At 63.3% G+C, this 12361-nt stretch overlaps 1 protein-coding gene across 1 annotated transcript in view; it reads right to left on the minus strand.

Moving 5' to 3' along the window:
- Positions 1 to 294: 294 nt before the first annotated feature.
- The window catches only part of ABTB2 (ankyrin repeat and BTB domain containing 2), a 166303-nt gene continuing 154236 nt past the window's right edge, over positions 295 to 12361 (minus strand). Inside the window, exons 6-17 of the mRNA XM_037128223.2 lie at positions 12144 to 12233; positions 11542 to 11643; positions 9714 to 9810; positions 9301 to 9436; positions 7910 to 8139; positions 6534 to 6712; positions 6043 to 6148; positions 5746 to 5848; positions 5219 to 5309; positions 2811 to 2879; positions 2064 to 2177; positions 295 to 592 (exon numbers count right to left, since the gene is read on the minus strand). Coding sequence (XP_036984118.1) covers positions 395 to 592; positions 2064 to 2177; positions 2811 to 2879; positions 5219 to 5309; positions 5746 to 5848; positions 6043 to 6148; positions 6534 to 6712; positions 7910 to 8139; positions 9301 to 9436; positions 9714 to 9810; positions 11542 to 11643; positions 12144 to 12233 — 1515 coding nt within the window. The 3' untranslated portion in view covers positions 295 to 394. The remainder of the gene's footprint in view (positions 593 to 2063; positions 2178 to 2810; positions 2880 to 5218; positions 5310 to 5745; positions 5849 to 6042; positions 6149 to 6533; positions 6713 to 7909; positions 8140 to 9300; positions 9437 to 9713; positions 9811 to 11541; positions 11644 to 12143; positions 12234 to 12361) is intronic.

Here is a 12361-nt window from a genome sequence, read left to right on the forward strand (position 1 = left end):
GCAGAGGTGAATTGGGACCAGCTGCTGACTTCGAGAGGGACGCACAGGGTGAGTGCACAGTGGCTTTCCAGGTGCAAACAGTATGGGGGGAGGGCAGGGCCTCCAGCTGCCCTTTGCCCATGAATGGTTGAGGGAACAGCTCCGGGACGAAGTGGTTGAGGGTGGGGCTGCCAGGTGACAGGTGGGCACATCCAGATGCCCAAGGACAGACTGATGCCAGGAGACCCTAGAACCAGCCCCCACCCAGCAGGGCCCCAGTACGTCTGCAGGCCCTGGCTGCACAGATGCCCCTGGAGGCACTTGCTCCCAGCCTTTCTCAGCCCCGGGATGCGTAGAGGCAGAGCCCTGGCCCAGAGCGGGCTGGGCAGGCTCAGCAGCCGTCCTCACACCCTCCTCACACCCGGGAGGTGATGTAGACGGAGTGCACGCGCTCGGCCAGGGTGCTCTGCAGGTCCTGCAGCGGGTCCAGGCCCTGCACTTTGCTGCTGCGGCCGTAGATGAGCTGCCGGAAGGAGTCCTGCTCCAGCAGCGCCTTCATGTGCTTGAGGAAGAAGCCCTCACAGAACAGGGCCAGTTCTGGGGCGTTGTGGATCTGTGGGGGCAAGGCCCAGGGGTGAGACCCTCAGCCCGGCACAGCCCCACCCACCTGCAGGTGCCACCCAGGGCCCGAGGCGGGGCGTTGTGGATCTGTGGGGGCGAGGCCCAGGGGTGAGACCCAAAGCCCGGCAGCGCCCCACCCACCTGCAGATGCCACCCAGGGCCCGAGGCCTGGGGGAGGCAGGCCCTGCCTCTGCGGCTCTCCACGACCTCCCCCTCCGTGGAAGTCCTTCCCTAAGCACTTCTTAGGATGGAGAGATTTGGGTTCAGATCCCAGCTCTGCCCCCAGAAGCATCGCCAAAGTCTTATTCCTGGCCCTGCCATCTTGTCCTGTGTCCCATGGGGGATGGTGTGTTGAATGGCAGTTGTCCCCACTGGCCTGGAAGCGCCTCACGGAGGACAGGGACTGCCCACTGCTGGGTGTCCTGCGTCCAGTACCAGGCCCAGCACCTGGGTGTTCATGTGGTAGGTGCTCAGTAACTAATTCAACAGGCGCCGAGTGCCTGCTCTGGGCGCCAGGTTTCAAGGCCAAGGTCTCTGCATTGCTCCCTTAGAGCTGATGTTCTAGTCTGGGGGGGGGTAGAGAAGCCAAGGTAACCGCAGAAGGTGGTCAGTGCTGTGAGGAGACCCGAGCAGGCGAAAGGGTGGGGTGGCAGGTGACCGGGAGGCCCTGGAGGCCTGGGGAGTCAGCAGGTCTTGTGAGCGGCCGGGAAGGAGCCCTCCCAGGGCAGGGGGCGGCCCTCAGGAGAGCGCGGGAGAAGGAACAAGCGGAGGAAGAGACAGGCTGCGTGGCCGGGTGAAGGCGGGACGCGTGCAGGGCCCAAGGGGCCTGGTAAAGCATAAGGGGCAGAGTTGGTGTAGTTTGGAGGCCATGGAAAAGCTCTGGAAGGTTGAAAGAGAGGAGTGATATGGTCCTAACACTTTCTGGAGAGGCTCGTGGTCACCGGGTGAAAGCCAGGAGCAGGGCTGGGCGGGTGGCACAGTCAGCTGAGAGAGTGTGGTGGCTCGGTCCGGTGGGGGCGGCGCAGACGAGGGAACGGAGGGGACGGGAGAGTCCGTCGGCTGACAAGTTTCAGCCGTAGACGGCCTGCTTGTGAGCTTTTCTTTTAAAAAAATCAAATGTAACTGAGTCAGAGCAGCCAGGCCGGTGACCATGCCCTTTGCTGAGAGGGAGGAAGAAGGAAGAACAGGTAGAGGAGGAAACCAAGCAAGCACCCGTGGAATGGAAGCGGCTCGGCCACTTGCCCCAGGTCTCAGCGGGTGCCAGGCACCCGTGGAATGGAAGCGGCTCGGCCACTTGCCCCAGGTCTCAGCGGGTGCCAGGCTGCATGTGGCCCTGCTGGGCGGCATCAGGGACCTCAGGTTAGAGGGAGCTCCTGACCCTCCCTCAGCGCCGTCCATGCCCTTCAAAACCGCCCCACCTGCCGCATTCCCCAGCCTGGCTGGGGCCAAGTGCGGGGCCTCACCTTGGCGTACTTGTAGGTGCTCACGGCACTCTCCACGCTGAGGGTCTGGGAGCACAGGATCTCACAGTGCCTCTGCAGGGCGTCCAGCTGGAACAGGCTGGCCGCGGACAGCAGCTGCGGGGGGCCAGGGCGGCCTGGGGTAAGTGGCCCTGGCGTGCAGAGCAGGAAGGCGCCACAACCGCGCTTCCTCCCAGCCCCAGGGCCTGCCCACGTCAGCGGAACGAGTGTGATGGCTCTGATTGATTTCTGTGCTTACGCCAACTACTATTTGCTGGGACACCAGGTGGCACAGCACGGGTGACAGATGCTAGCTGGGATTCCGGACCCTAGGAGGTCTTCAATGGGAAGCTACAGGCTTTGTCTGCAGGACTTTCTAGCCAGGTGCCCGGCAGCAGCAGGTCTTTCCTGAGCTGTGGGAGGGGAGCGGGAGGCTCAGCCGCCCTCTGGCCCCCTGGGCCTGCCACCCCGACTGGGGCGACCCTTTCTGACCCCGGGGTGCGGCCCAGGGGGTCAGGCTCCAAGGTGCAGAGTCCCCGCTCTCTCAGACGGCCCTTCCTGTCACACAGAAGAAGGACCCTCAAGCAGGGAACCAGGAGGTCCACAGAGGCCACCTTCCTCCCCACATCTCAAAATGCCGACAAAGGGGTTGAGAGCTGGCGGATGTCTGGGCCGAGGGACACAAGCATGGGGTGAATGGCGAGACACGGACAGGTGGGCGCTGGCCCCACGGCGCCCTGGGAGCCTCACCTCCAGGATGTCGGCCGTAGGGATGTCCATGGATTCCGTCCCGCCGTGGTACAGGTACTGCATCATCAGCTGCAGGGGGAAGAGGCCGCGTGTGAGCGCCGGATGGACCCGCCATGCCCAGGCCCTCACCCAGCCCCTGGAGTGCCACTCCAGCGCCCCCCACCCCCATGGGCCAGCCCGGGCCTCTGTCTCTCTGCACTGTGCCTGCGGGTCCTCCGACCCCTGCGCAAGCCGAGACCCAAGTGTTTGTGTTCCCTGACTTCCTGCGAGTGTGACCAGCCTTCTTCCACAGGGTGGTTCCTCTTGAGGCTCGGGACAGCCCGTGAGCCCAGAGGGAAGAGTCTGCACAGGAGGGACACTGACCCCCACAGCAGAGCCGCCCAGTGCAGCAGGCACCGTGCTGATCATTCCTCCTTTTACCTAAATTCCAACCCTGGGGCTGGGGGGCGGGAGGCGGGGCTCTGAGGGGACCCCAGCCTCGCTGGCCACACCCTCAGAAGCTGGCCTCAGCTTCCAGGCTGTGCTGGGTGGGACTCCATGTGGGGGTGAGAGCTGACACCCTCTTGGACTGGCTCCCTTGGGAAGGACGCACAGAACTGCCGGGGTCTGGCCAGAGGTCGCCTGGCTGGCTGGCCAAGCCCTGTCCAGGGCTCTTGGGATCGGAGGCCCCTGGGATATCGGGTGAGGTGGCCCAGGAGCGGGGAACTATATTCAGCTCTGCTGAGGTCTGAACTGCAAACTCTGCCCTCACGCTGTGCCTGGGGAGGGTCCCAGTTGGAAGGAGGACGATGTCCCTGGCTGGCTGTGGAAACAGCCCCGGCAAGGAACTGGCAAGTGTGTAAGTGAACACGGCTGCAGCCGGCTCTGTTGGGAGGGGCCCTGGGGAGAGGAGCAGGGAGGTGGCCTGGCCGGCCTTGCCGCAGCCCAGGGCCAGTCCCAGGAGACCTTAGTCCGCAGGACGGGAGAGTGGGGCTCCCACAGGCCTCTGGTGATCTTACCACTACACCTATGTGCCAGTTCCTCCCCGAGCCCAACCCCTCAGCATGCTGGGACCAGTGGGGCAGCTGCAGACTATCAGGGCAAAAGCTCCTAGCCCCCAGAGATGGGACTGGAGCAGGTGGGCAGGTGAAGTCTCCCAGGATTCTTTGCTAAGAGATGGCTGCAGGGCAGCCCCTGGGCAAGAGGGGTGTGGGGTGTGGGCTGGGTGACAGGCAGCCTCCCACTGAAGCTGGAGAGCTAGTTTTGGCAAGGCTCAGCCAGATGTGGTGCCCTGAGGTCACTCGAATGCAGGATCCACAGAAGTCAGAGCAGAATTGCTCCCTCGGAGCCTCCGGGGGGGGGGGGGGGCGCGGCGGCCAGGGGTGGATTGACCTTGCACAGCCTGGCACTCCCCAGGGAGGACGTGGGTCACTGCCTCCCAAAGCAGGCGCCTTCTGGGCAGCGGGTGTGGGTGGCATTGCTCTCGGAAAGACCCCGAGCAAGCACCGCTGCTACGCCCACCACACCTGTCGGGCTCTTTCGCAGCGCTGCCTCCCGCAGCGCAGGACTAGAGAACACAAGGGAGGGACTAAGCCTTTCAGGTGGTGGCTCCTTGGGCTTCTGGGAGAGTCTGACCTCTCTCACTAGGCCACTGGCATATCCTGTGCAGGGCCGGGACCCCCACACCAGTTGCTTCTTGACTTCAGCTCCTAGTGGTCACCCCTGCTGCCCACAGCTCCCCACACTGAGCCCAGAGACCTGCAGTGGCCACTCTCCAGGAAGGAGCTCCTGGCCAGGGTCGGGCTGAGGTCCCAGCCCATCTCCTCCTGCAGACCTCGTCTGCCACAACACAACGGGCAGGCAGCCTGCAGAGTTTCCATTAAGCAACCTGTGATGCTCTCCAAAGCTTAGAGATCGAAAGAGCGGGCCTTGACCCTCCACAGCCGGGGTGGGTCATCATGGCTCCTCCTGCCTGGCCAGCATGGCTGGGTCTGGTGCTTGGGAGAGCGGATGTAACCTTGTGTGCACTGCCTGCCCAGGAGGGCTGGGGTGGGGCCTGAGGTTCTGCGTTTCCAACAAGCTCTTGGGCCACGTCTGTGCTTCGGGCGCTCGCTGAAGAACGAGGGCCCCCACACATGGGCAGCGTGGCCTGTCCTTACCTGTTGGTTGGTTTGCCCAGAGCCCCTCGTCCAGGGTTGAAGCTCAGGAACTGGGAGACAGGCTCTGAGGCTACAACCAGCCCCACTGTGGAAGGGCTACCTTTGTTGGAGAGGACCCGGACACCCCAACCTGACCGCTGATTCGGTACAACCCGGGGCGTTGGGTGGGCTGGTGGGAGGTCATGACTGACTGACAACTGCCCCGACCAGGGCAGGCTCCTTGGGGGAGAAGGCGTCTTCCCAAAGCAGACAGCCCCCAGACCCACACACCTGGAAAATGTGGTACTTCATGTCGCTGATCTCGATGGTCTTGCTGCTGTCACCGTCTTGTTCTGATTTGTTGGTCATCAGCGTCTTGAACCTGGAGCAAGAGGACAAAACCAGGCGGGCCTTGAACACGACTTAGCCCATCACCATGCGGCGGTGGCGCCACCTGCCACCCGACCGGACGTCGGGAAATGGTGTTTCAGAAATTACTGCCCTGCTGCCGGAACAGCTCTCCGTGAGGGATGTTTTACACTGTCCTGGGCTGACAGCCAGCCGAGCCCTGCTCCGCCCACACCGCCCCCCTTCTGAGTGACCTGGACACCTGTGGCCGGACAACTGACTTCATTCCAGAATCCTTGTTTTCGGGAAATCAAAGGCAGTGGCTTGGCCAGAAAGAATACGAGCTCAGTGCTCCTGGGAACTCGGGTGCCGTCCCTTCTGCTCCCCCGCCCCTTGGTCCCGTGCCCCCTGTGGGGTATGTGGGGTGGCGGGCAGGGCTGCGCGTCTGTCACCCGGGCGCTGGTGCCTACCGGTTAGAAGCGGTCACCAGCAGGACTTTATGTGCATAAAACAGCCTCCCTTCCACTAGGAAGGTCACGTCCGACATCTCCTTGTTGTTCAGAAAGTGGGGATCTGTACCAGAAGGGAAGCAAGAACGGGAAGTGACCAAGGAGCCCACCTCTGGGGGCGGGACTCGAAGGCAAAGGACAGGAAAACTGAGGGCGGGGCCTTGGCACCTGGCAGTGGGAAAGGAGGACAGAGGGGGCGGGGGTCCGGAAAGCCCATGAAGCAGGTGCGTGGGCGGGGGGAGGGGGGCAGGCCGTCACCTAGTCTGGCCGGCAGGGTCTTCCGGATCTCGGGGATGCTGGGGATGGGGCTGCTGCCGTAGCAGTGAGTGAAGATGGCCGCCAGCTGCTGGATGACGGAGTCGTTCTGTGGGGGACAGGCAGGGAGAGGCGGTGAGCCCGCCGGCTGCGGGCTGTGGCCTGTTCACAGCTGCAGCTGTGTCAGGCAGGTTTCACACGTCCGGCCAGGAGTAAAGTGGCCACTGTCCTTTGTTCCTCCTGGATTTGCTTGGCAGGAGATGCCTGTCCCTGCCCCCCCGACCCCCCAAATTGCTGTTTTGGCCAGGCTCTAGCCCAGACAAGTCCATGGCGTCTGCAGCCAGGCAGCGGGAGTCTGGGTGTGGGAAAGGTGTCCACCTGTGTGCCTGGAAGTGCCTGTGCGACCTGCCTGTGTCCCCGTGTCAGTCCTGTGGTCTGGGCGAGGGCTGCGGCCTCTGGAGCGCAGCGTCCTTGGCCTGCCCAGTGACACTCACCTTGCTGGCCTTGAGGACGTTGAACATGAGCTGCAAGCCCTCGGTCACCAGCTCCTCGTTGTACTCGTCCTCCTTGATGGAACTGAAGTCCCGCAGGAGGCTCTGCACCACTGAGTACCGCGACTGGGAGAAGGAGGTCCTCAGGGACTCGATCCAGACGTGCAGCTTCCAGGGGACGCCTGGGCGGGGCCGGGCAGGGAGGGCGGGCAGTCATTCCCTGGGCCGCGCACTCCCGCACTGACCCCTTCTCCGGCCAGCTCCTTGGGATGAGCCAGAGAGCGCCCCTCCCTACCCGGCCTGCGTCTGCACCACGTTCCTACACTAGTTCCCTCTCGGCCTGGCCATGCAAGGAGAGCGTCCGTTCTCCCCGGCAGGTCAGAGGGCACTCCAGGTCCTCGCCACGTGGGTGCAGGGAGTCCTGGGGCCACGCTGGTCCCACTGCTTGCTGGGCCCTGGGTGTACTTACTGGGGAGGACTCATTCATTATAAGTAGGACACACCGGTCCCACGCCTGTCTGGAAGCTCGAGATGAACCCTGTCCTATCACACGGGACTTTGCCCAGTGCCCCGGTCGCTGGTCTGTTGGTGGCCCATCACTGCTCTTCACCTGGAGCACGTCAGTGGGGCCACAGAGCGATTTAGACCCGCTTTCTGAAGGTCATGACAAAAACCAGGACTCTTCCTGGTAACGACAGAGACAGTGGTCTCCCTCCGCAACTGGGGGTTGAAAAAGGACCCACTGCAAGTGGCCCGAGCACCCTCGGCTTACTGACCGCAGGTGGGAGTGATGCCCCCTTTCATGGTGACAGACCCCAAGGCCCAGTTGCTGTGGGAAGGCAGCTCGGCCTCCCGCTCTCTCAACCCAGTGCCGGGGGTCCGTGCACCGTGGCCCCTGTGACAGGAAGGGTACCGCCTGCCTGCACTGCGCGCCCACGGTGAGCCGGCGCCAGGCCCCAGGCCCCGACCTCACACCCTCAGGTGAGGCTCATCGGTGGCACGGCTGGGGCCTCCCTGAGGAGAGAACTCCATAGACTGGCAAACCCAGGGGGCCATGGGGCTGGCCGAGGCACAGGAGAGCACATCGTCCACCAGAAAGGGTGGCTCCTAGAACTACAGGTGCTCACGGCGCCACACAGTCCAGGGCCGTGACCAGGCAGCGGCCATAACGCTCTGACTAGGGAGAGGGAGGGTCTAAGGCTCAGGGCATCTCCCGTCCTGGTCACCCACCACCAGGCCCAGGTAGACTGAGCTCGGCTGCCCCGTGGCCTGTCTGCCCCTTGGGCCCTGTCCTCACTGGCCTGCTGAAGAGCGGCAGGACACATGGACGTGCATGTGCGTGCGTGTGTGCATGCATGTGTGCACACCCTGTGGCTCACCCAGTGCCCTGAGCTCCATGGTGATGTCCACATAGCCGTGTTCGGCGCTGTAGTACATGGCCTCCTGCAGGGCCTTTGTGCGGGTCCGGCTCAGCCGCACAGGTCCCTCGCTGCCGCTGCCCTGGCTGGACACGTCGCTCTCCTCCACACCCTCGGCCAGGATCTCCTCCAGGGACAGCACGTCTGCTTTGGCCTGCTGAGGCTGCGTCAGGAGCTTCCTCAGGACGTTCCTATGGGCCGAGGGACAAGGGGGGGCAATGCCTGAGCGCTAACCACGGACGGTGTCTGTGGCCAGGGTGGTCTGCTCTGGGACAGCTGCGGGTGCAGACTGCTCATTACCTTCCCCACCCAGGCCGGCTGGGCCAGGGACACCTGAGCCGGGCCAGCAAGCATCCAGCCTTCCACAGCACATGCCTCCCCCGACCGACTTCCGTGCATAAGAACATGAAGATGAGTTTTATACACAACACGTTCATATATGTGACTGTGTAGAAAGTTAGACTTGATGGGGTGTGTTCCCATCTGTAGACTATCACACTGAACGTGTGAGAACCCATGCACATCGCCCTTTGTGGGTGACGGATGCAACTTCAGGCTGCCCTGGGCAGGGGTGCCGACCCGGGGCTTCCGGCTCCCAGTCCCAGGCTTGTTGGTTGCATCCTGTGGCCTAGGACTCCAGGGTGGCTGCAGCATGGGCAGGCCCGAAGGTCACCTGGGCGCTGACCCTCCGCCAGCAGCCCCGCCCAGCCCCCCACTCTGTGGAGGAGGCCAGGCTGCGCCAGGTGGCCAAGCTCAGGGCCCAGAGACCTCAAAGCACTCTGGAGAGGGGCCCACAGCAGGGCAAAGTCTGGCCTTGAGAACAGAGTTTGGAACGAGAAGTAGGTGTCCACCTGCCCTTCTCTGCCTTCTAATAACCTCCTCGCTGTCTCCCTCTGCTCCCCCGGAGCTGCCGAATGGCTCCAGTCTCAGCCTCCTGCTGCCCGTCACACCCCTGGGCGGGCCTGGCCCCTGCAAGCCGGGCCGCCATCTGCTCCCAGAGCGGGATGTGATTTCCCACAGAGCCGCCGGGAGCCTCTTTGAGGCTGCGCCATATGCTGTGTGGAGGCCTCTGGAGCTGCTGCAGCTCTGGAAAACCAACACTGAGCATGGAAGGGACGTGGCCCGAGGCGGCCGCTGCAGTTGCAGGGCAGAATCTTAATGGAAACCAGAGGTCCTGCCCTGGGTGTGCGTCGGGAGCCCCGGGTCTGCCAGGCACTGGCTGGGGGGCCTAAGTGGACCCCTACCCAGCGTCTGTGGGCCCCCCAGCTTCTGGGGCCCCTATGCTGGTTGAGGACCTGGACCTCCTTTGTGTCAGGCCCCCACATCACAGGGGCAGGGACCCCAGTGGGTACCTGTGGCCGTGGGCGGCTGAGTGGCTGAAGCAGTTCATGTCCTCGTGGAGGGAGGAGGCCATGCCGTTGGCCTCGAGCGTGCTGAGGAGGGGGTCAGCACCCCGGCTGAGCAGCAGGCTGACCAGCTCGTAGTTCCCTAAAACACAAGGTGGACCAAGGAGGACTGAGGCTGTGCCCGCCACCCACTTCTGTGCTGCTCTGCTGGGGCTGCCTGGGCACCAGACTCGGCAGCAATGATGGGGGGTGGGGCCGGGGTCCCCCAGGGGCCAAGAGGAGGTTTCAAGGCTCACTCCTAGGGTCCACATGTGTCCACAGCCGAGCCAAATGTCTAGCTCCAGGCCCAGCTGGGGTGGGTGAGACAGTGCGGAGGGGCAGAGGGGGACCCTTGCTGGGACGGGCAGCCCCACACCTACCTGCTGCAGAGGCGAGCTGCAGGGGAGTCTCCGCGTAGCTGTCCTCGCCGCTGTTCACGGCCGAGCCCTCCACGTGGGCCCCAGCATCCAGCAGCAGCTGTCGGGGTGCAGGGAGGACATGCAGGTGTGGTGCGGTAAGTGCACAGGCTGCCCCAGGCGGCCGAGGAGCCAGAACTTCAGAATGCCAAGTGACCCTCAGCGCTCTAAGTTTCTAGCATCTTCACCTCCACTCGTGGCCTTGGACCAAGCCCTAAGCTGGGGTTGGGGGAGGGGCTCTGAACTGTTTCTGCAGTGACCTTCCTAAGATCTCATGCAGATGAGCAAAGCAGAAAGTTCTGCCTCCCCTCCCCAGTCTACTGGGGGCAACTGAGGCTCTGGGGACAGCAGAGGTGGTGGGAAGGCATAGGTGTTACAGAGCCGAGTGAACGCAGGCCTCCTGGCCAGTGAGTTACTGCAACTCCCCTGAGCCTCAGTCTTCCTCATCTGGAGGCCTGCCTGCAGCATTGTTGGGGAGTCAGTGAAATGGTGCCCCTCTCCACAGGGGCTTGGTAACCAGTGGCCTCTAGGGTGCCTACCAGAGGTCCAGCAAGCTGCCCGAGGCTGGGAAGCAGTGGGGCTGAGGCACGGCCTCGCTGTCTAGGACACCGGGGGCCCCTCCCCATCCTGCAAGGGCAGGGACTCCTGGGGCAGGGTGAGCAGACGCCAAGCAGTTCCAGCTGGGCCGGGCCCGCTTGCCTTGAGGCCGGGGTGGCATTTGTACTGCTCCACTAGGTGACTTTCAGCTGTCTCGCCTTTCCTGACCGGCTTCTCTGGAGGGAGCCACCTGCGAACTTCCCAGGTCTCCGGAGACCAAACCCTCCTCAGAACCTGTGCTGGGCAGTCTTGGGGAACCCCTGACGCCTCCCACCCAGAGGCCAGGTGTGGGGGGCAGGCTGCCCTGTGAGCCTCCACTCTAGCGTGTGGAGAGCAGGGCCTGCTGTCAGCTGGAGACTGTCATCAGAAACCAGTCACAGTGCCACCACCCGAGCCAGCACACCCAGGTGGCACGGGTGCAGGACTGCCCTTCCGGACGAAACTGGGCACTGGACCAGGCGAGTCCAGGGCACACCCCTGCAGGCCAGACTGGGCTAGGCCGGCATTTCGCTCAGGTCCCTAGGAGGGCAGGAGCCCCAAGGCAGGAAGAATGCAGCAGCCAGCCTGGGGACTGCCACGGACTGAGCCCCTGCTACGGCCCGGCTGGTGTGACAGTGATGAATAAACCAGATGGGGCCCCTGTCCTTAGAGGACTCTCTAGACAGCGAGGGCATTATATAAACTCCTGGGAAGGAGTGTCAGATCGGTAGGCCCTGGGGGCCTCAGAAGCAAAGGAGTCTGGGAGCCCAGTGGCAGCATGGCTGGCACCCCAGCTGGGGCTGGATGCTACTGTGCCCACACCTTCCACTTCCAGGCAGGAGCCCACACCAGCCTCAGGGGCCGTGGCCAAACTGGCCGACACCGTGGCTTGGCTCACCAGGTGAGCCGCACCAATCCGAGTCTCCCCCAGGAGCAGGGAGAGTGGCACTGAGCCCACTGGTGGAAAAAGGCAGACCTGGCAGGTCACCATGCCACAGAGGCCACTCTGTGGGAGCTCACAAGGGCGCAGAAACAGCCAAGGGTCAGAAAGATGCTGGCAGAAAGAAAACGGACCAGGCGGGTCTCTCCCCCGCTGACCAGGCACTTTGTCAGTACTTCCCATAGCTCAGATCTGGGGCAACGGCTCACTCAGTTGAGGATGGGGCTGTACTTGGGGGCCACCCGCCCCACAGGCAGAGGGCTGGCAGCAGCTCACCTGAACCACAGAGATGTGGCCGTGCAGCACGGCGAACGTCAGCGAGGTCCAGTGCCGGCTGTCGGGGTGAACGGAGGGGTGCCTGGGGGAGCTGTTTGGGACCTGGAAAACACCACAAACGACCGGTGTTTCCTGGGTGACATTCTTGGGCAGGGCACACGGCCACCTGAGTGAGCTGAGCAGGTACCCTGCAGGGATGGTGACTAGGAATCAACTCAGGTGCTTTCCACACTCGATTGGTAATGTCTGCCCAGAACACCCTGTGGACCAGGCTCAAAAGGATGTTCAATTAGTGATGCCTGCCTTGGGCAGAGAGGGTGCACTTCATGCCTCAGAGGAAGGCAGAGTTGGAGGCCTCTGGGGATGGCAGTGACAGAATCATGGCCATTCTCTGCTCAACTCCTGCCCCAGTGCAGCCCCTCTCAGAAAGCCCAAATCTTTGCTCACTGTGATCTCCATGCATCTTGTATTCCCAGTCCTCTGAGATTCCTCTACCCCGTGTTCAAACCACTGCGCCCAGCGCACAGCACAGCTGGTGGAGCCCTTGGGGTGTTCTCTTGCTGGGTGAGGGGCCAGGGTGCAGCTCTTTGGGGCCCACGCACCTGGATGTCCAAGTTCGCTCCAGCATCAATCAGCATCTGGACCATTGCTTCATCCCCGGCGGCACAGGCGTACATCAGTGGCGTCATACCCTGCACGGACCAAAGGCAGATGCTAAATGCTCCGGAACCAGAACATGATAGCACACACTCAACAGGCCTTGGGCCCACAAAGCACAGGCCCCAGCGTCCAGCTTGCCCTGCTCAGCCGGAGCAATCCT

This window comes from Artibeus jamaicensis, unplaced genomic scaffold (genome assembly GCF_021234435.1).
Source record: "Artibeus jamaicensis isolate MK-2021 breed Jamaican fruit bat unplaced genomic scaffold, CSHL_Jam_final contig_797, whole genome shotgun sequence".
Taxonomy (NCBI): domain Eukaryota; kingdom Metazoa; phylum Chordata; class Mammalia; order Chiroptera; family Phyllostomidae; genus Artibeus; species Artibeus jamaicensis.